Consider the following 22936-nt stretch of genomic DNA (forward strand, 5'->3'; position numbering starts at 1 on the left):
TATTACATAAGTTTTTATTCAAAATGTATAAACTTATTCGGAATACCAAATTATGAAATCTATTATCATGGAGTGTTAATATAAATTAAAATTAATAATTGGTGATATTGCTATTGATTTGGTAGGTGAACATTTTTCCATGTTTCATAATCTATTAAAATAAATATTTATCCTATGTATACATGTGAAAGATAATATTATGCTTAATTTTAACTTCATGGTTGTTGAATGTTAAATTATTTTTTTGTAATAGCATATATTAGTATTTAATGTAGATTTGAGAATTTTTATTTGTTTCTTTATAATAGCCGTGGTAGAAAAAATATAGAGGTGTTACATTATATGCTATTTCATAATAGCGTATATGGGTATGTTGAATGCAAACTTAGAGGTTACTTTGCATTATCCTTCATATTGATAGAGGTGGTTAATTTATAAAATTATCAGGGAGTATTTTAAATTATCTTTCATAATGGCAGGTGTAGGTAATTTAGATACAATGTTAGAGAATTATTTCGAATTGTCTTGATAATGACAGAGGTGGATAATTCAGATGTAATGTTAGGGGGTTATTTTGAATTATCTTTAACAATGACAAATGCGGTTTATTTAGATGCAAATTTAGGGATTAGCTTGAATTATTTTTCAAAATAACAGAGGTGGGTAATTTATATACAAGTTTAGGGGGTTATTTTGAATTATCTTTCATAATGGTATATGTGGATAATTTAGGTGCAAGATTCAAAGGTTACTTTATGTATTTTTTATAATAGCAAAGGTAGGTATTTTTATAAATGATAACATATCCAATGGCTATTATCAACGATGATGATTAAAGTTTATCAAATTAATGGTTAGATGTTTTTTATTATTGTGAGAGTTTCTAGGATCTATTTTTTGACTAGCAACGTCAAGTGAGAATTAATGTGGTGCCTTTAATTACTTAATAGTAGAATTAGGTCTTGAGTTGGTTTTTGATAAAAAAAAAATTCCAAGAGACGTTTGAGGTCATAATAATAATAAATAAATTGGTCTGTTACTCCTCAAAACTCTTCTTTCCATTGTCTTAAAAAAACAGATGACAGACCCACACACAGACGGGGAGACTCTCGCTCTGGTCATGCCCCTGTCGCGCGCCATGCGCTGAGAATGCAATGCCGATGGGGTTGTTGGAGGGAGAAAGAAGGCACGCAACTTTTACTTTTGTAGAGAAAGCGCCACATGCAGATGGGATTAGTCGATTACCCTTTTCCTTCATAATTCTGGTAGTTTGATCATGCGCGTCCATGGCTAGGTGCCTAGGTGTGAAAGAGAATGATGCCGCCCATGCTGGCTTTAACTTTTCAGTACATTCACTTCCTTATATAACCAAAAGTATGGTCGGAGATTAGCTTTTAGATAATTTTTTGTGGAACGGCGCCTGCTGCCTAGCAGTTGCAAAGGTTGGAGATTGGCCGGATCCGGCCGGCCTCGGTGCAGTCGTCGGCAGCTTGCCGTGGCTACAGCTTGCAGTCGTCGGCAGATTGCTCGACGGAGGCTGGCAGAGATGGTGTGTACGTTAAGGGCTGAAGGCTGACGGACTGGTGACGGGGATTGCGGCTAGCCGGCGCCGGATGGGGCGGATGAGCTGGAATCGACTTGAATGAAGAAGGGAGCTAGGAGACGTGAGGTGTGGCTGCGGTGGGTACGGTTGGCTGCTTCAGTTGGGGAACCAAGGCTACTTTATTGTTGGGCATGGCCGCCTAGTTCACTGAGCTGGTAGTGAACTAGTGGCAGACAGACTATTTTTTTTTTACTCTGAACAGCTTCATCAAATACAAAATTTGTCGACTATAAAGTTAGATCGCATCAAGCTCAATAATTTTGTTATAAAACATCTTGATCTAACTTTATATGAAAAAAATATGGAGTTTTCAAGACAAGTATTCTAAAAAACGAGCTTTGTGTACTGCACACCTCCACCGGCGAAGCTACATTGGGGCCATAGAGGGCAATGGTGCCCCTTGCATGCATTAAGTTCCAAGGATTGTCATGTGCAAGTGCATGTATATTTCCACACAGTCTGCTCGCATGGCTGCAGGATCGTCATGTGCAAGTGCATGCATGTTTCCACAGTCTGCTCGCATGGCTGCAGGATCGTTATCTGTTACTCCATTCACATATTAGTGGCTAATTGGTTCCAAAAATGTTTTACGATATCACGGCATCTAAGAGCAGTCTATAGGCAGCTCCAACAATCGACTTTTGAGCTAGCTCTAAGCATTTTTAATATTTTAATAGAGGAGAGAGAAAAGCAAACTCTTGATCATTGCCGTGTAGGTAGCCTTTTTATTTCTCCCAGGAAATATTTTCCCACCAACACCATGCCACACGTCCTTTTTTCAACCCTACTCTTTCCCATGCCGCCACCATTGGTGATGCTCTTGGCCCGACCTAACACCTGTCCTATCCTAGTAAGGTCCATTCAGTGTGCCTGGTGAGTCACTAGACCTCGTTGTTCGGTCTCCGTAGTCCTCGCCCTCTCGTCCCTAGACCCCATCGTTCGGTCTCCAGTGGTCCTCTCCGTCGTGACCCCATAGCTCCTCACACTCATGCCCCCATACCTCAATCGGTTGGAAGAACGGTGGATATGACTGAATAGCGAGTGGATCCCATATACCAGTGTGATTTTTTTTATTTTTAACACATTTTGTAAACAAATTTTAAATCTAACACTGTTTTTTTTTCAGAACTAAAATTTTTGGCCATGCCTATTGGCATGGCGCGGCGAAACGCCTATGCCACGCCATGCATGGTGGCGCAGCAGGAGGATGACGTGGTGACCACCGGGACTGCTGACCGGTGACGTGGCATGGTCTACCGCGCCACCGATCTTGGCGCGGCACTGACGCGCCATAGCCCATGGCGTGGCAGGATCAGGTAAATATCACCCGCGAGCCGCCCCTGCCCGCGAGCCGCCCGCCCTGCCTCCTGCCTGCCCTCCACGCCCGCTGTGCCGCTGCCGCTCCCGCCCGCCCTCCCGCCCGCCGCTGCGCAGCGCCCCGACGGCCGCCCGCCCATGCCACGAACGTCGGCGCGTCATGGCCGCCGGCCGCCCGCTCATATCAAGGTAGCTTCCTCTCTCGATTTCTTGTTATTATGATTGTTACTTTAGTTAGGTTAGTGAATTTGTTAGGATTTGTTAGTGATTTAGGATAGTGATTTAGAATTTGTTAGGATAGTGATTTAGAATTTGTTAGTGATTTAGGATAGTTAAGGTTTGGTTAGGTAGTTAGGGTTTAGGTTACTGTTAGTTAGGATTTTGGGTTTGGGGATTGATTAGGTATTTATTATTTAGTTAGTTTATAGTAGTAAAGGTTGTCAGTATAGATACTAGTTTTCAAGTGTCGGTACTTAGTACTGCATGATACGGCGATCTGAATGACTTGATGAAGTTTCGTCAAATGCTTATTTTCCTAGTGAAGTTGTTTAATATGTCTGTTAATATTACTTTGAATATATACATGTGCTTTCATATTGTGTTCGTATTGCATAACAAGTAGTTTAAATTTTGCACTGCTACATAATGTTATTTTGAATATTGTTAATTTGAATACTCTAACCCTTTGTTTATCAATTTATAATAGGATGGCCCCTCCCACGCAGCACCCGTTGTATCCCCTTCTTGAGATGGAGTACGACAACTAGCACCGAGCACACATCTTGACTGACACGAACATAGAGGTGGCTTTGCCTCCTTTGAGGACCCGCACGCACATCAGCGCGCACCAGTGGGACGAGCGTTACGCGCCGTACATACGGTGTGCCGTCCTCTTCGAGTTTGTCCGTGTTGTCAACTACGGTCTTCCGCCCCTTGACCCAACACTACTTACTACAGCTGTAGACAGGTGCGAGTGCATTCTTTGTACGTAAACATTCTTATAATAAATTTGAGGCAACTAACAGTCGTTCTATTCTTATAACAGGTGGAGCCCTGAGACCCACACGTTCCACCTACCTTGCAGCGAGATGACCTTGACCATGCTGGACGTGAAGGCTATCTTTGGCCTTCGGTTGGGGGGACTTCCAGTGACATGGATAGTTGACAACGATCACTGGAGGGAGCTGGTGGCTCAGTTCACTAGCTTTCTTCCACCGGACGACGAGGCTTCCAAGAAAAATAAGTGAGCTATTCAAGCCTATTTAATACTTGCATTGCTTTCCAGCAGCCATCGGGTCTCATTTTCTTTGGTCAATTTCAGGAAAAGTTCCGGTGTTTCGTCGTCTTGGATCATAGAGCGCTTTGATTACTTGGACCCACAGGCTGATGAGGCTCAGATGGACAGATTCGCTAGAGTATGGCTCTGGCACGTCCTTGGTGCTTTCCTTTTCCCAGACGCCTCGGGCAACACCATCAGCTGGATCTTTATTGACAAACTACGCCAGCCGTGGGAGAACATAGTGGCGTACAGCTGGGGCAGCGTAGTCCTGGCATAGATGTATTGATAGCTATGCGTTGCCTGCCGTCGCACCTCAGGGTATGCGAACGTTGGGGGTTGCTCCTACCTAGTCCAGGTTTGGTGTTGGGAACGATGGCCCGTTGGGAGGCCCCTTGCTACTGGTTTACCGGTAAGTACTTCGGTTCACTATATTCCTCGAGGCAGTTACATATGATGAAATTATTAATGGCTAATTCATTATCGTGTTCAATGCAGCATTGGAACGGGCATGATACACTCCCTACAGCTCTGTATATCTGGACGGATGCAGAGTTAGTCAGAGGGAATGCGAGGCGCAAGTACAGGGAGTATACGGACGGTCTCGACGTCCTGACAAAGCACCAGGTTACGCTCTCTTTACTATCATACACGTGTCTTGTTCGATGTACACTATATTACAACCTAACTCAATTACGAAATGTTCAGGTGCATTGGTGTCCTTGGGATGCTCCGGAGCTCGAGTACTATCTGAGTCCTGTCACTAGGGATGAGGCAGACGAGTATCGCTGCAACGTTCCTCTTATTTTCTTCCACGTGGTCGAGATTCACTTGCCCATCAGGGTTTGTAGACAGTTTGGAAGAATGACAGGCTACCCACCACCGCTTTACTCCACCAACCAAGAATTGCACGAGCGCGTTATCGATTAATAGCAAAGCTACAATTCAGTGGTGTGTATGGTACAACTAACAATCGTTTTGTTGCAGGTATGATCGCAGGAAGAGGTACAAGATGAAGGATTGGCGCGTGACACACCTCCCATACATCCAGTTGTGGCAGAACAGCGACTGGCAGCCGGTCCATGCGGGTCCCCCACACGACCAGCACACCTTCGACGAGTACCTGCGGTGGCTTCACAGGTCCACGAGGACACATATCAAGCCCCCGTACACTGAGGAGATTGACGAGGACTCCGAGGAAGATGTGATCGAAGATGTGTACGACGTTCCCACTAGGGACGACACACAACTTCAAAGAGCCCCGGTTCAAAGATACGTGGTAAGATACTCGAATGGTACAATTTGTTATCCATTTGGTATTAAGTATGTGAACTTCAGAGGCAACTTTATAGTTGGCCATGGTCGCCCAGTTAACTGAGCTGGTAGTGGCAGGCAGAGTCTGAACATCTTCAAATACTTCAAATAAGTTATAGTCTTACAGATGGTATCAGGGTCAATAATTTTGATATAAATTTATCTTCATGCAAATTCGTATTAAAAAAATTATGAATTTTTTTTGACGACACTTCTTTTCAGAAACGGGCTTGCCACCTCTGTTAATTGTTATGTCTAGATCCTAGTTTTATCTTTAACCATTCGTATGAACGCCTTCTTTTATTTGTTCAAGTTACTAAAAAAGAGTTTAGGTCCTAGTAGTATTGCTTTCCACATGTTGATTAAGTTGAAACACAGCTTGCACGCCAACGCTCAATACGTTGAATTTATTATAACACAGGATTATATTTGTAGTAGTATTGTTTTATATAACGTAGAATGGTAAAAAATACATTACTAATATTGATATTACATAATTTTTTATTCAAAATGTATCAACTTATTCGGAATACCAAATTATGAAATCTATTATCATGAAGTGTTAATATAAATTAAAATTAATAATTGGTGATATTGCTATTGATTTGGTAGGTGAACATTTTTCCATGTTTCATATTCTATTAAAATAAATATTTATCCTATGTATACATGTGAAAGATAATATTATGCTTAATTTTAACTTCATGGTTGTTGAATGTTAAATTATTATTTTTGTAATAGCATATATTAGTATTTAATGTAGATTTGAGAATTTTTATTTGTTTCTTTATAATAGCCGTGGTAGAAAAAATATAGAGGTGTTACATTATATGCTATTTAATAATAGCGTATATGGGTATGTTGAATGCAAACTTAGAGGTTACTTTGCATTATCCTTCATATTGATAGAGGTGGTTAATTTATAAAATTATCAGGGAGTATTTTAAATTGTCTTTCATAATGGCAGGTGTAGGTAATTTAGATACAATGTTAGAGAATTATTTTGAATTGTCTTGATAATGACAAAGGTGGATAATTCAGATGTAATGTTAGGGGGTTATTTTGAATTATCTTTAACAATGACAAAAGCGGTTTATTTAGATGCAAATTTAGGGGTTAGCTTGAATTATTTTTCAAAATAACAAAGGTGGGTAATTTATATATAAGTTTAGGGGGTTATTTTGAATTATCTTTCATAATGGTATATGTGGATAATTTAGGTGCAAGATTCAAAGGTTACTTTATGTATTTTTGATAATAGCAAAGGTAGGTATTTTTATAAATGATAACATATCCAATGGCTATTATCAACGATGACGATTAAAGTTTATCAAATTAATGGTTAGATGTTTCTTATTATTGTGAGAGTTTCTAGGATCTATTTTTTGACTAGCACGTCAAGTGAGAATTAACGTGGTGCCTTTAATTACTTAATAGTAGAATTAGGTCTTGAGTTGGTTTTTGATAAATATTTTTTTTTACCAAGAGACGTTTGAGGTCATAATAATAATAACTAAATTGGTCTGTTACTCCTCAAAACTCTTCTTTCCATTGTCTTAAAAAAACAGATGAGAGACCCACACACACACGGGAGACTCTCGCTCAGAATGCAATGCCGATGGGGTTGTTGGAGGGAGAAAGAAGGCACACAACTTTTACTTTTGTAGAGAAAGCGCCACATGCAGATGGGATTAGTCGATTACCCTTTTCCTTCATAATTCTGGTAGTTTGATCATGCGCGTCCATGGCTAGGTGCCTAGGTGTGAAAGAGAATGATGCCGCCCATGCTGGCTTTAACTTTTCAGTACATTCACTTCCTTATATAACCAAAAGTATGGTCGGAGATTAGCTTTTAGATAATTTTTTGTGGTTAGCGGAGTAGAAAAAGTGAAGTCGATCTACAACGAGTCAACGACTGGCAAACTTTAAGTAAGCGCGTGAAGCATGGCTGTTTGATTAGCATCAGCATGTTTACTACTAGTTCGTTGGGTCGTGGCTGGTAGGCCGTCGTTTGGAACAAATATATAGATCGGCTTATTGAGTTATACTATATCATGTCTTTCCACCCATTTATGATCCCTCTATTACTTCTAGACTTAACAAACTAGGTGCATCTATTAGTACAAATAATGGTTCTCCTCCCTCTTTTCTAAATTATAAATTATTTGGACTTTTTTTTAATGGTATCTAGTAGACATAGCATATACCTAGGTGTACAACAAAAGCTATATATACATACAAAAGCCGAAATAACTTATAATTTAGACTGTAGGTAGTACTATTTTACCCTCCATTACCTTCGGTTAAAACAAGTTATATAGGCTAAAGGTGTCGCTAAGAATAACCATAACCGCAACAAGTCTTAGCTCCAACACTAATCTCGATGAGGACAAAGAAGACATCTTAGATGCATAGTCAACCACTTATGTGTGATTTTGATGAGTGCCACTAGATCAAGGCCTTGTGAACATTTGCTGTGGGAGAGGGGGTTATCGCGCTATTGGGGATCGCGCAACCTCCTTGTTCCTCCTGGCTGTCCTCCTCCCTGCACCCCGCCCTCCACCGAAACAGAGACACCTGGAGCATCAGAGCACACGCCGCACACCACCACCACCGCCACTACAGCAATGGCGCGCGCCTTGGCCTGCCAACACGGTTTCCACCGTGGCGCCGCCCAACTCCACCCCCAAGGCATCCCCTCCCACCACGGCTCCCAAGGCCAAGGCCACCTGCGCCCACTGCCTCCCCGCCGGTGGCCGAGCCCGCCCACGGGAGGGAGGGACAGAGAGAGAGAGAGAGAGCGAGCGGGAGGGAGAGGAAGCGGGGTCGCGACCATCGCTCACCACTACTATAGAAAGGATTTTCGTAGCGTCTCAAATGGCTTTTAGAAAACAAAAAATTGGTGTCTTTCTCAAGATTGAAACTCAAGACCTCTCTACCAGAGTACTACACACTAGTTTGTGAGTATATATAGGACGCTTTTTTTTTGTGCATCAACATTTCGTAATCTTGCATTTAATATTTTAGCCCCTAAATGACTTCAAATGAAAAGGTTTCAACTTTATTATGAAATATTAAAGATGGGAAAATCACGATTAAGAGAAAAGAAGGTGCGCATGAGCGCGTGAAGCAAGCATGGCTGTTTGATTGGCATCAGCATGCATGTTTGCTAGTTCGTTGGGTCGTGGCTGGTTGGCGGGTCGTTTGGAACAAATATATAGATCGGGTTATTGAGCCATCCTATATCATGTCTTTCCATCCATTTATGATCCCTGTGTTATATATACGTTGAGGAGTTGTTGCCGCCTCACCAACTAGCTCGCTTTTTGAATACAGCATTGACCGCTGTGTGCAAGCAGAGCCCTTGGTCATTTGCTGGATTGTCGTGGAAACCCACGCTTTTACAGGCTTCCACTAGTTCCTATTCTCTCTCTCTCTCTCTCTCTCTCTCTCTCTCTCTCTCTCTCTCTCTCTCTCTCTCTCTCTCTCTCTCTCTCGTATAAGCATTCTAAATACAGGCTTCCAACTAAATATAGACTTCTTTTGATCTTACCTAGGCCACACTCACTTTCTAGGCAAAAACTCTTAACTAGGCAAGTCATCGAGACCTACCAAACATAAACCCATAAATGGGCATTATTCCTACTTACCCGAAAATTCAAGAGAGGCTCGTTGGCAAGCATACATGTACATACATTAATTAGTAGGCAAGCTGCATTTTCATGCTCACAATAATGAATCCGCAAGCCAGAATAAGCTGTATCATAACATTTGTTTTGTAACCACTCAGAACTTTATTATATATGTACATGGCTCTCAATTCTCAGGTGGTATAAACTGTATCCACAGTAAATCAGATTCAAATAAAAGAAACTAATTCACATCACATCGCATATTCTAGTCCTGTTGTATTTATTTGCAGTGTCCAACATCTGACTGCCTCAAGACGACCCGCAGCGCAGTAATCAGCAATGGAGCCGATGGGGCAGCCTCTAAGGTTCCTTTTAGTCCATGCGGCAGGTCACAGATGGGCACTCCACCTGCAGGCAAGGTCTTTTATGCATTTTTATAATCGACAGTGCTAGACGTATGTAGTAATAATAGTAGTCTTGGAGTAGCATGCATACTTGATTGTTACTCCCTCTGTTGTTCCCTGACTTCCCTTGAAACTTCCTCCACTTTGTCCACCTCCGTTTCATCCCCTGAAACGGCATGTCTAGTCAAATAACGAGAAATTCCAAGAGCAAGAAAGGTAATCAGCATACAACATATATAGCAGCAGTATTGTGTTAATTTACCTGAAGCGTTAGCAGAGGGGCTGATGTTTGTCTTGAAGCTAAAAGGATCTCTCGTGTACTTCACATACCACTTGCTTTTAATGTTGTTGCCGTAATCATGTGCATATGCCTTAACTTGCTTGATATGGCTGAACTTGTCCCACTCAGGGCCAGATTCCCGTTTAGCTATGGAAGCCAGCAGCGGGAAGTCACAGTATATATCCAAAAGCCTTGGGTTTATGTCCGTCAAGTATCCAGGGAGTGTTTCCAGGACGGAGTCCGCCCTCAGCTCGAGCCTCTGAAGTGCAGGCAAACCCTCCAATACCTTCAACTCCGGGCACAGAAAGATCACAAGGTTCTGCAAATTTGGCAGATTGCTGATCCTCTCCAGGGCAGGACATAGACCCACAATAATTTCCAAACCAGAACCAAAGTTCTCCATAGCGCTTGGGTGCTCATGATGGTGTGGTAGTAAGAACTGTGGCCCAACACGCTTGATGGCTGGGGCGCTTTTAATCTTTAGGAACTCCAAGCTGGGGAGCTGCCACAAGCCATCAGGTAGCTCTGTGCAATAAGGCAAGTCATCCATCACTAGATTCCTCGAGCTTCCAAGGGACAAAATTGTTGTCGTTATCATCCACTTTGGAAGTCGTTGACCAAAGTACCCTTCGATTGCTAGAGTTTCTAAGCAAGGTGGAGGGCAGAGCTCATCAAACACCTTCTCGATTTGTTGCTGCTCTTCCTGTTTCACCAACCGGTGAGCACCTCCACTTCTACTAGTGCACTGTAAGTACAGATCGCTGAGGCACACCTTTTCACCAAGCCTGGCTTTTATAGCAAATGAGGAAGAAGATACATTCTCTAGGCCCTCAAATTAGTTAGGCCGCCGAAACCCCTGCGTATATTTTTTATACCTGAGGCACCAAGGCTTAGATACCTCAGCTGCTGTAACTTTCCAATGCCACAAGGAAGCTTCACCAAACTTCTACAATGAGAAAGGTCAATGCATTGTAAGAATTTCATCTTGGCTATTTTTTCTGGCAGCCTAGATGTGTCAGTGCCATCTAGACACAAATACCTCAAGTGTTTGAGTTGGACCAAAGATTTAGACAATGCATCAAAATTTGCTTGTTCTATATGTAGGGTCCGCAAACATGGAAAACATGACAGTGAATCACCTGGGTTGATCTTTATTTTCCCAACTAAAATTAGTGTTCGTAGTGATATATGTGCTTGCAGGGAACTCCATGCTAGCTTATTTGACTCTGATACTTTGTTTTCTAGTGATAACCGAATAATATTTTCTGGAATGCTATTAATGGTTGGGCCAGCTTCACTTTTCTGAGTTACCAGTGCTTCAACTCTAGTCAAATACTGAGCAAATGAACGAACAATATCATGAATATTGCAAACTCCATGGTCCACATACCTTGGATCTGGCTCTAGAAGGTTCCTAGCTATTAATTGGTCATAGTATTCTTTTCCTAATACTTCTAAATCTTTTGAGTTTCCATGAACAAATCCTTCACTAATCCACATGGCAACAACTTGCTCATCCCAGAAAACTGTGCTCTTGGGGAGGAGGGTGTAGTGCAGAAAGCAAGACTTCAACCCAGGTTGCAAATCTTGATAGCTAAGGTTTGTATAGTTTAGCTCCAGGCATTTGGGATACTGACCATGTAGAATCATTTAGGATTTTTGTCCAGTCGCTTCGCCTAGTTTTTTTTTTGGCGGAGAAGGCCTCCTATTACTTTGACAGCGAGAGGCAAACCATCACATTTTGCTACAATCAACATTCCAATGTCCTTCAATGCATCAACCTTTGGTTCGTCATTGTTTTTGTTTCCGACCACCTGCAGCAGCAACTTAAGCTTGTTAATTGAATGGAATATGTAGATATAAATACACTTGGTCATTTAATTGGAAGGAAAATCAAGTGCTAGTAAACGATACTGTGTGCAGAGGTAAAATTCACATGCGACGTTCTAAGCGTATGACCGATGTACCAGTCTACTAAAATAGATGGAAAAATCATCGTATATGTATATCACTACGGTGCAATTAGGTGACGTCTGTGACGTCTGTGTTCTCATTACCAACTCTCGTATCCTCTATAGTCACTCTATCATCTACCTGATGTTTATAGTCACTCCAGTATTTATTGTATATATTTTATTTAATTTTTTCTTATTTTATTAAAAAAAGGTTGTACAGTATGCCATATTACTTCATCACTGCCAAGTACTGAGAGTGAGAAGTGATAAAAAAGCACAAAATGTACGCTAGATTAATGCATCTTCACTGCCTGTACCCGACAATGATAAATGATAAAAAAAAGCAAAAAAATATGTCTTCACTATTTAAACTCAAGATCTCAACATTCTCTTGAGCATCTATACCAGCAGAGCTATACAACACTTGTGACTATACAACTGATGTTATTGTTTTAACTACACAATTTTGAATCTTATATTGCATAGTTGATACTCTAAATGATCTCAAATGAAAAGGTTGTTAACTGTTGTAGATCTCATTGACTACTAACTCTACTATTGACTTTGTCTCCATTCGACATCATTAACCATCTCAAATCCCGTTGGAAAACTTACATAGAATATTTTGATATGTAAACCTGATGAAATAAAACATAGATTAACAAGATCTTAATGTGGAAACTAATCTTAGATACTAACTAGAGCCTATGAACGCCATCTGTGTCACTGGAGATGTGATGGAGTTGATGTAGATGAAGTAGGTGTACTGATCTTCACCAATTGAGAGTTAGAACTCTCTCTTGATGAAGAGCTTGGTGTAGATCTGCAGCAACAGTTCGTGGACATGGGAGACGGCCTTCCTAAACCCTCCAGCGTTTTAGTGACCGGTTATGTGATTTGTTTCACGTGGATGGAGCTGCTAGGGGCATCCCTTCTTATTTATAGATGCGCTCACTACTACCACTAGTAGAGAAACGACCTTTGATCCACTTCAAAATTTGGCTTTAGTCCCGGTATTTTTCGCGCCCGGGACTAGAGAGACCTTTAGTCCCGGTTTGTAGCTCCAAACGGGACTAAAGGTCCCTGCCCAACGGCTACTGCGGCAGGCTTTTGCTGCAGGGGACCTTTAGTCCCGGTTGGATATACCAACCGGGACTAAAGGTTAACTTTTACTCCCGGTTGGTACCTCCAACCGGGAGTAAAAGTCTACTCCCGGCTGGAGGCTCCGTCCGGGACTATAAAGTGACCTTTAGTCCCGGTTTCTGTCTTCAACCGGGACTAAAGGTCCCCTCCTATATAGCCCTTCTTCCTCCCCGAGCCCGAGCCACTTCGAGCTCAGTGTTCTTGCTTCATCGCCGGCCTCTCTTTTTCCTCATCACCGGTAATCACAAGATTTTCTTCGATTCCTCCATCGATTCTTCAGTTCTAAAGGTTACCAACTTTATACTCTCATGTTTCATCAGTAGCATATCTCATTTTGTGGACTAGATATATGCGGTTTTTTATGGTGGATTTTTTTTATTTGTAAGCCATTTAAGCTCAAAATCACTTTAAAGTTTGCATATTTGGATGAAGGAAGGTTAAAGTAGTTATTCAAAACTAGTATTCAGCTTTCATTTCTAGCATGCATAGCACACTTCATGGTTTAGAGATATAGAGAATTTTAGAGTTTTTTTAATTTTATTTGTTTATAAAATGAGAAATTTATATTATATTAAAAATGAGTTTAGAGAGTAGATGGCAACTGCTTCCGGGTCCTCGGCCTCTCATCGGGTTTCAAAGCGACTGAGGCCGGACCTCCCTCTCATTGCATGCGGCAAGTGTGAGGAGAAGATTGTGATGGAGTACCGGGTGAGGAAGGAGTGTCCCAACAAGGGCCGTATCTTCTACAAGTATCCGGATCGCAATGTGAGTTATTTTGTCGCATTTGATGATTATGGTTAATTTATACTTATTTTCATGATGATTGTGATTAAAGTTCTAATTTTTTGTTTTAATTTCAGTGGGATGGCACTGGATGTTCAGGCTGGTACTGGGAGGAAGAGTATGTTGAATGCCTCTAACATCTTCCAAGTTCTCATTCTCATCTTGGGAACGCTTGGTTTCATCAAATTCAACATCATGAACTTCCTCAAGAGTACCACTATCCAAATTCCAAACTCTATATGCTTTGCTAGTAGTTGAGTATCTAAGTTGGAATCCTTCATCACATTTCTTGTTAAACTTGCCCAATCTAGTGCCTTTCCTCAAGATATAGCATTTACAACCAAAGACCCGAAAATATGCGATGTTGGGCTTTCTACCATTCAAGAGCTCATACGGTGTCTTCTCTTTCAATGGGTGACAATAGAGGTGGTTGCTACAATAGCAACCCGTGTTGATAGCTTCGGCCCAAAAAGATTGACTCACATTGTACTCACTAAGCATAGACCTTGCCATATCAATGAATGTTCTATTTTTCCTCTCAACAAGGCCATTTGATTGTGGAGTGTACTTGGCCGAGAATTGATGTCTAATTCCAAATTCATCACACAACTCATCAATTCTAGTGTTCTTGAACTCACTACTATTGTCACTTCTAACTCTCTTGATGGTTGTTTCAAACTCATTGTGAATACCCTTGACAAATGATTTGAATGTTGCAAACATATCACTTTTGTCCACTAGAAAGAATACCCAAATGTGTCTAGTATAATCATCTACTATCACAAAGCCATATCTGTTTCCACCGATGCTAGTGCATTGTGTTGGCCCAAACAAATCCATGCACAATAATTCAAATGCTTTACTAGTGCTCATCATGCTTTTCTTAGGATGGGTGTTTCCAACTTGTTTTCCGGCTTAACAAGAGCTACAAAGCTTATCTTTCTCAAACACAACATCTTTCAAGCATCTAACCAAGTCATGCTTAACTAATCTATTCAATTGTTTCATTCCAACATGACCAAGCCTTCTATACCATAACCAACCCATGCTAGACTTAGTGAACAGACATGTAGATAATTGAGCTTCACTAGCATTGAAATCAACCTAGTATAGATTCTCATATCTAAAGCCTTTGAAGATCAAGTTAGAGCCATCTACACTTATGATCTATACATCATCTACCCCAAATATGCATTTGAATCCAAGATCACACAATTGAGCCACGGATAGCAAATTAAAGTTCAAGATCTCTACTAGTAACACATTGGATATGCTCATGTCATTGGATATTGCAATCTTACCAAGCCCTTTGACCTTGCCTTTGCCATTGTCACCAAATGTGATACTATCATAACCATCATTGCCATTGGTATTGATTGAGTTGAACATTCTTGCATCACCGGTCATGTGTTGAGTGCACCCACTATCAAGTACCCAATGCCTTCCTCCGGCTTTGTAATTGACCTACAAAAGAAGATCAATTCTTTTTAGTTACCCAAATTTGCTTGGGTCCTTGAAGGTTAGTAACCATGCTCTTTGGCACCCAAATGGCTTTCTTCTTTGAGCCCATCCATGGTGTACCCATGAACTTAGCTTTCACACCATTTGTACCCTTAGTAAGCACATAGAAAGAATTAATCTTAATTGAGGATACATTAGCATTTTTGCTCTTGTTCTTGCACTCATGCTCTTTATGACCAACTTGCTTGCAATTAGTGCAAAACCGACCATTGTTCTTCACAAAACTAGTCTTGTGAGGAGCAAAGGCCGCCTTTCCTTTCTTGGGGGTATAGCCCAATCCCTCTTTGTAGAGAGAAGCTCTTTGGCTACCCAAGCACATAAGCAAGCGGTCCTCACCACCATAGGCCTTAGCCAAGGTGTGAGTGAGCTCATTGACCTCCTTCTTGAGGGTCTCATTCTCAACCATTATTGAGGCATCACATGTGAAACTGTCACTACTAGATGGGGGTGGAAGTACTACAAGAAGGGTTAGTGGGAGCAACAATGATAGGCTTATAGAATGATTCATCAATTAAATAACAAGTTAAGCCTATATTACATGTCTCAGCATGCTTCTTCTCATTTGCTCATTAAGCAAAGTGGAATGAGCTTTTTTAAGCTTCTTGTGAGCCTTGCCAAGCTTCTCATGGGCTTCCTCAAGCCTCTCATGAGAAGCATTGAGCTCATTAAAGGCTTGCTTAAGGGCTTTTAGTTCCTTACGCAAGCTTTTGCATTCCCTTCTCTTAATATCAAAGTGTTCTTTAGCATCATCTAGCATGTCAAGTAGTTCATCCTTAGTTGGTTCATCATCATCACTATCACTTTCATTTTCATTTTCATTATCATATTCCTCATTACTTCCATCATCACAAGTTTGTACCTTAGTGGCCTTAGCGATGAAGCATGATGGAGTGTCGAAGAGAGAAGGCTTCTCATTGATAGCTATGCTTGCAAGTGCCTTCTTCTTGTTGGTCTTGTCATCATCACTATCATCATCATCACTTGAGGAAGCATCACTATCCCAAGTGACCACGTATGAACCACCCTTCTTCTTTTTCTTGAAGGTCATCTTGTCCTTCTTCTCTTTCTTTTCCTTCTTGTCCTTCTTCTTATTCTTCTTGTCATCATCATTGTCACTATTATATGGGCATTGAGCAATAAGATGATCTTTGCTTCCGCAATTTAAGCACCTTCTTGACTCTTCCATATTCTTGGATGAAGACTTCTTTCTTCTAGCATGGTAGCCCTTCTTCATCATGAACTTGCCAAATCTCTTGACAAAGAGAGCCATCTTCTCATCACCCATCTCATCAAAGCTCAAGTCTTCATCTTCACTTGATGATTCTTGCTTTGCCTTGCCCTTAGATGATGTGGCCTTGAATGTCACACTCTTCTTCTTCTCATATTTCTTTTCCTTTATTTCTTCCTTCTCATCATCGTCTCTATATGTATCATCAGTCATTATATCTCCTAACACTTGGTTTGGTGTCATGGTGTCCAAACCACTCCTCACTAGAATAGTGACCAACGTGCCAAATCTTGAGGGTAGGCATCTCAAGAACTTATGGGAGAAGTCCTTGTCCTCCACCTTCTCTCCAAGTGCTTTGAGATCATTGACAAGCACTTGAAGCCTATGAAACATCTTCGACACACTCTCATCCTCCTTCATCTTGAAACTAGCAAACTTCTCCTTGAGGATATATGCCTTGGCACCCTTCACTGCTGGAGTGCCCTCAAATGACTCCTCCAACTTCTTCCAAGCCTCATATGCCATCTCAATGTTCTTGATTTGTTCAAATGTTCTCTCATCAATAGCATCATGAATGGCACTAAGAGCAATGTCATTGTTTTGGAGAAGCAATTCTTCAGCGGCGGTGGGATTCTCTGGATCTTCTATCTCAATCTTGGTCTCCACCACTTTCCAAACCTTCCTATTGATTGACTTGATATATGTTGTCATCTTAGCCTTCCAATAGGGATAGTTTGAGCCATCAAATTGGGGTGGCTTCTTGGTGTTGTTGATTTTAGCCATTTTGACACCGAAGGTTGTTAAGCCTCAAATCACGGTGACCTCGGCTCTGATACCACTTGAAAGGTCCTAATGGCTAGAGGGGGTGAATAGCCTATTAAAAGTTTCTACAACAACACTTAGCAAACCGGTTAGACAAATATAAGGCGAAGCGAGTGTTGCGCTAGCGTACTAAAATGCAAGCCACCTACCACAATTCTAGTTTCTATAGTCTCTATCCACACAATGGCTATGCTACTACACTAAGTTAGTGAGCTCTCAAAGACTAACTAAAGAGCCTCACTAACCACAAGTCCCGATACAAGCTAGCTCTCAAAACTAATTACACTAAAGAGATTAGCTTACACACTACGAATGTAATACAAGCGAGAATGGCGATGATTATACCGACATGTTGAGGTATGAGCCAATCACAAGATGGAGCCAATCAATCAATCATAAGATAGCCAATGAAATCCTCGGACAAGGTGACACAAGATTTTTTATCGAGGTCACTTGCTTGCCGGCAAGCTAGTCCTCGTTGTGGTGATTCACTCACTTGGAGGTTCACGTGCTAATTGGCATCACATGCCAAACCCTCAATAGGGTGCCGCACAACCAACACAAGAGGAGGATCACACAAGCCATGAGCAATCCACTAGAGTACCTTTTGGCTCTTCGCCAGGGTAAAGTCAAGAACCCCTCACAATCACCAAGATCGGAGCCAGAGACAATCACCAACCTCCGCTTGACGATCCTCGCTGCTCCAAGCCATCTAGGTGGCGGCAACCACCAAGAGTAACAAGCGAATTCCGTAGCAAAACACAAACACCAAGTGCCTCTAGATGCAAACACTCAAGCAATGCACTTGGATTCACTCACAAAGATGATGAATCAATGATGGAGATGAGTGGGAGGGCTTTGGCTAAGCTCACAAGGTTGCTATGTCAATGAAAATGGCTAAGAGACTGAGCTAGAGCTGGCCATGGGGCTTAAATAGAGAGCCCCCATGAATAGAGCTGTTGGCTCCTTTGTTCAGTGAAACACGGGCTGACCGGACATGCCGGTCAGGTTGACTGGACGCAGGACCCTAGCGTCCGGTCACCCGATGATCGCCAGTGTCATCAGCTTCAAATACAGAGCACCCAATTATAATGGCTAGTTTGCTTCATCTCACGTGTTAAGTTGCGACCGGACACGCTGCTCAAATTGACCGGACGGTCCACCACTGGAGTCCGGTCGTTTCCAGTAAGGTACCAGAGGCGGTTTTTCATGATCGGATGCATCCGGTCCACCATGACCGGACGCTCCAGAGCGTCCACTCTTCTTCCTCTTCTCTGCGTGCCGCCACGTCAGTAGGACCGGACGCTGAACAATGTTCAGCCAGAGTCCGGTCACTTTTCTTCTCCGAGTCCGATCACAGGGCAAATCGAGCCCAAGAGCACCCCATTCTTTTATAATTGACCGAACGCTGGAACCCTGAGTCTGGTCGCTTCGAACTCAGCGTCCGGTCACTGTTTCTCAGTGACAATCACCTGCTTCACTTCACCAAATCCTCCACCCTTGCTCAAGTGTGCCAACCACCAAGTGAATCACCTTGTGCACGTGTGTTAGCATATTTTCACAAACATTTTCAAGGGTGTTAGCACTCCACTAGATCCTAAATGCATATGCAATGAGTTAGAGCATCTAGTGGCACTTTGACAACTGTATTTCGATACTAGTTTCACTTCTCTTAATAGTATGGCTATCAATCCTAAATGTGATCACACTCGCTAAGTGTCTTGATCACTAAACTAGAAAGCTCCTATCAATTTCACCTTTGCCTTGAGCTTTTTGTTTTTCTCTTTCTTCTTTTTCCAAGTCCAAGCACTTGATCATCACCATGGCATCACCATCATCATGATCTTCACCATTGCTTCATCACTTGGAATAGTGCTACCTATCTCATGATCACTTAGATGAACTAGGTTAGCACTTAGGGTTTCATCAATTCACCAAAACCAAACTAGAGCTTTCAGTGGAGCGGGGACTAACTTGTTGCCAGCGGTTCCCTGACTTCATCTTTACTGCGTGGCCACCATCACGCAACTGCTCGGAGGCGTGTCGCGGGGATTGAAGGGACGCCTAGCCAGTTCCCCAGGGTCCTTTGTAGTCGCTGATGGCTGATTGGAGGGCCCGGAGCCGCTCATAGCGCACCATGTTTGGCTATAAAGGGAGCCCCCAAGGGACGCGGCATCTTCAATCCCTTCCTCCGGCCCCCTCTCTTCTTCTTCCTCAGATCCATCTTCTTTGGCGGTGATGGTGGTGGCGATTAAGTGCGACGCTTCCCTCCGAGTGGGCTTGGTGTTTTCCGCCGGGCGACTGCTTCTTCGAGGGTGGAAGGACTCCAGCGGCCATTGAGCCGACAGCATGGCATAGAGGCAGTGTAGAACCACAATGCTGGGTGGGAGACCAGGGCCTCCATTGCCGCCGCCGGCCCGAGTGTCCGCTCTTTTGCCTTGAGTTGCCAGTGCCAATGCTTTCCTGCCGTCGAGGCCCGTCGAGCTGTCGGGGGCTTTCCGTTTTGTCAATGGACGAGTCAGTGGCCCAGGGGCTCAGCGATTCTCTGCACCGATGAGCTTCACCGAGCGCCGCCAGTCCCGAGTGGGGATCGACTCCCGAACTCTGGCGAGGCAGCGTTGGCCCCACGTTCACTGTGCCTGTCTGCGTGCCATGGAAGCTCGACCGGGGGTGGTGGGTCGGTAGCGGTTTTTGCCACCATATATTGTAATCGGGTCGTTCCCAATTGATGAAATGAAATTACTTTTGTGTGTAATCCCATTTTGCACTTGAGTCATGCTCAGAGACTTGATCCCTCGTTGGGCTGGGTGGTTACAATGATGGCCTCGTTCGCTAAGATCGCCGCGCCCGTGCTGCTAGCGGGTAAGTCCGTGAGAACCCCGGGTTTACGGTCGTTCCGAGCCCCAGTCATGTCCCCAGAGGGGAGATCCTCGGTTCCCGACCGAGCCACTCATATAGTTCCCGAGCCCATCTATCGGTACTCGGGGACTCGCTGCCTCCCTCATTGGGTCACCACGAGTGGCTCAAGTCAGTACTCGGGCATCGTTTGTCACAATAGTCGGGGCTCTCCTAGGCGCCCTAGCTATAGCCACGTGGGCTCACCTCCCGAACATCCCTTGCACTTTTAGTTGCTTCGAGCGACCTTGAAGCCTAGTGGGCCGGCCTTGAACTCTTGGCGATGCCTCTTCTGGGGGCCCCCGGACCAGCATGTGATAGGGTGAAACGATCCGATGAAGGATCAGGAGATAGGCAAAAATCTGCAAAGAAAATGGAATGGACACAAGAGAGGGGAAAGAGGACATAGCTGGTAACACGATGGCTGGGGCTGCTCTGTTAGCGCCTTGCCGATCTCTCCTGCTCCTCCTACTCCGTGCGCCTATCCTTACCTCGCTCGAGGGCCTTCTGCAGCGGTCCTCCTTCTAAAAACGTCAGCAAGTGGTTAGCTCGGTTGATCCTCTAGTGCGGCCGAGCCATTGTTGGGATGCTTGGGTAGGAAGACAGTGAATAGAGTAGACAGAGGTAAGCCAAGCAAGAGGGTTCGGGGATCGGGACTTGTCTTGGTTTTTGTTGATGGAGAGGAAGGACGGCGAAGGAGGTTGGCAGGCGGGCCATGGCTCAGGAGGTGTCACTACTGGGTGGTTGGCTTGGTGTTGGCCTTCCTTCACAGGAAAGGTCAAAACTCACCTCGATCAGGTTAGCCCCTTTTGGGGAGCTGAGTGCTTGGATGGAGGGGCCAGCCGAGACACCGCTGCTACTAGAGGTCTTGACCGCCTTGCCGGTGCTCGGTCGGTCGAGCACCGCCTTCGTCTTGGACGCTTCCTTTGCCGGCGCCCTCCCTGCGTCATAGCCAGGGTCGTCGAGAGCATAGGGACGATGAGCATGGCCGCTTGGGTTACGCAGTCTTGCTCGCTGTAGTAGGCTTGCTCAAAGCTGCCCTCGATGATGATGACCCCCTTCGGGCCGGGCATCTTGAGCTTGAGGTAGGTGTAGTTGGGGATGGCCATGAACTTGGCGAAGCACGATCGATGGAGGAGGGCGTGGTAGATACTGGGCAAGTTGACGACCTCGAAGGTGAGCGGCTCCTTGCGGAAGTTTTCCAGCTAGCTAGAGGTGATGTTGAGCCGAATGCGCCCGAGGGGTGCGGCTTCCTTCCCTAGCACAATCCCGTAGAATGGCACCTTGCTGGGGCGCAGGCTCCTCTGAGGGATGCCCATCTTGTCAAGGGTGCTGGCATAGAGTATGTTGAGGCCGCTGCCCCCGTCCATCAGCACCTTGGTGAGGCGCGTGGTGCCCACGATTGGGCCGACCATGAGAGGGTAGCGCCCCGGATGGGGGACACGATAGGGATGGTCTTCTTGGTAGAAGGTGCTAGCCATCTGGGACCATCGGAGCCGCATCGGGGCATCGAGGGTGTGGATGGCGTTCACCTCCTACTCGGTGAAGCGACACTGCTAGTGGGATTCATACGCCAAGGAGCCCCTGAAGATCATGAGGCAGCGCTGGGCCTTAGGAAACTCATTGTCTTCCTCCGGGGCACTGTCCGCTAGGTCACTGGCCTTCGGGGTAGGCTTCTAGGCCTTGCCTTGTTGGCTGAGGGTGCTACGGATGTAGCCCTTCATGGTAGTGTAGTCCTTGAGAAGATGCTTTGCCTGCCCCTCATGGAACGGGCAGGGGGACTCGAGCACCTTCTTGAAGTGCTCTGGTCGTGCAGCACGCCCACGGGGCTGAGGTCTGGCGGCGCAGTCGGCTGGGGCGACCATCTCCTCCCCATGGTGCTTCCGGTCCATGTTCCGCCTGTCGCGGCGTCGCTGGGAAGAGACGAGACCACCGACACCGTCACCATCACTGAGGTGGCCGGTGGCCTTGGCTTTCCCACTGAAGTTGGCCTGGATGGCCTCCTCGTCGATGGCGTACTAGGTGGCAACGTCCAAGAGCTCCAGCGTTGTGCACGGATCTCGCGGCCGAGCGTGTGGACGAGTGCCTCGCAGGTCACGCCGCAGCTGAAGGCGTTGATCATGTCAGCGTCGGTGTTGTTTGGGAGCTCATAGCGCTTCTTGGAGAAGCGCTGAATGTACTCCCAAAGGGTCTTGTCAGCCCTCTGCTTGCAGCTGCGGAGATCCCAAGAGTTCCCCGGGTGGGTGTAGTTACCCAGGAAGTGGCCGATGAAGACCGCACAGAGATTGCCCCAGCAGTGGATGCTGCCAGGCTCGAGTTGCTCAAGCCAAGCTCTGGTCGAGCTTGACAGAAGTAGAGGAATGTACTGAACGACGAAGTCATCGTCCGACCCCTCAGCCTTCATGGCGAGGCAGTAGTCCTCTAGCCAATGATTCAGGTTGGTCTCGCCGTTGTACTTGGAGATGTGTGTCGATGGCCGGAAGCGCCGGGGGTAGGGGCCGCCCGGATCACTGCCCCGAATGCCAGGGGGCTGAAGTGATCCAGGATGGGGCCCCCGCCCCATCGCTCAGGGGTATGGGACTATGCCTGAGCGTGGCACCTGGCCTCGATGGTGTCGCGGACGTCGCGGTCGTCACCAATACGGTGCCGCGTGGGGGGACGCCAAGGAGAAAGGTCGCGCCTTCGCTCCTGCCGAGGCTTGGCGCCTCGGATCCATGGCTGGTTGGAGCTATTGTCGGAGGTGTCGCCACTGCTCCCCACCGC

General features: G+C 44.7%; 1 protein-coding gene across 1 annotated transcript; it reads right to left on the bottom strand.

Moving 5' to 3' along the window:
- Positions 1-9644: 9644 nt before the first annotated feature.
- On the bottom strand, positions 9645-21675 carry LOC136488204 (uncharacterized). The gene is made up of 7 exons (XM_066485213.1): positions 21457-21675; positions 21175-21360; positions 11539-11640; positions 11138-11392; positions 10702-10772; positions 9809-10611; positions 9645-9712 (listed from the first exon to the last, which is right to left on the bottom strand). The coding sequence occupies exons 1-7, from the start codon at positions 21673-21675 to the stop codon at positions 9645-9647; spliced, it is 1704 nt and encodes a 567-aa protein (XP_066341310.1).
- Positions 21676-22936: the final 1261 nt, after the last annotated feature.

Source organism: Miscanthus floridulus, chromosome 10 (assembly GCF_019320115.1).
Source record: "Miscanthus floridulus cultivar M001 chromosome 10, ASM1932011v1, whole genome shotgun sequence".
NCBI lineage: Eukaryota > Viridiplantae > Streptophyta > Magnoliopsida > Poales > Poaceae > Miscanthus > Miscanthus floridulus.

Bases quoted from the DNA above. Each gene is read 5' to 3' on its own strand.
- LOC136488204 (XM_066485213.1), bottom strand. From the start codon at position 21,675: ATGCGGCTCCGATGGTCCCAGATGGCTAGCACCTTCTACCAAGAAGAC. The intron at 11,393-11,538 runs GTAATAGGAGGC...CCTGGGTTGAAG, and splicing joins GTTTGCCTCTCGCTGTCAAA to TCTTGCTTTCTGCACTACAC. The intron at 9,713-9,808 runs GTAAATTAACAC...ATGCCGTTTCAG, and splicing joins CCCCTCTGCTAACGCTTCAG to GGGATGAAACGGAGGTGGAC.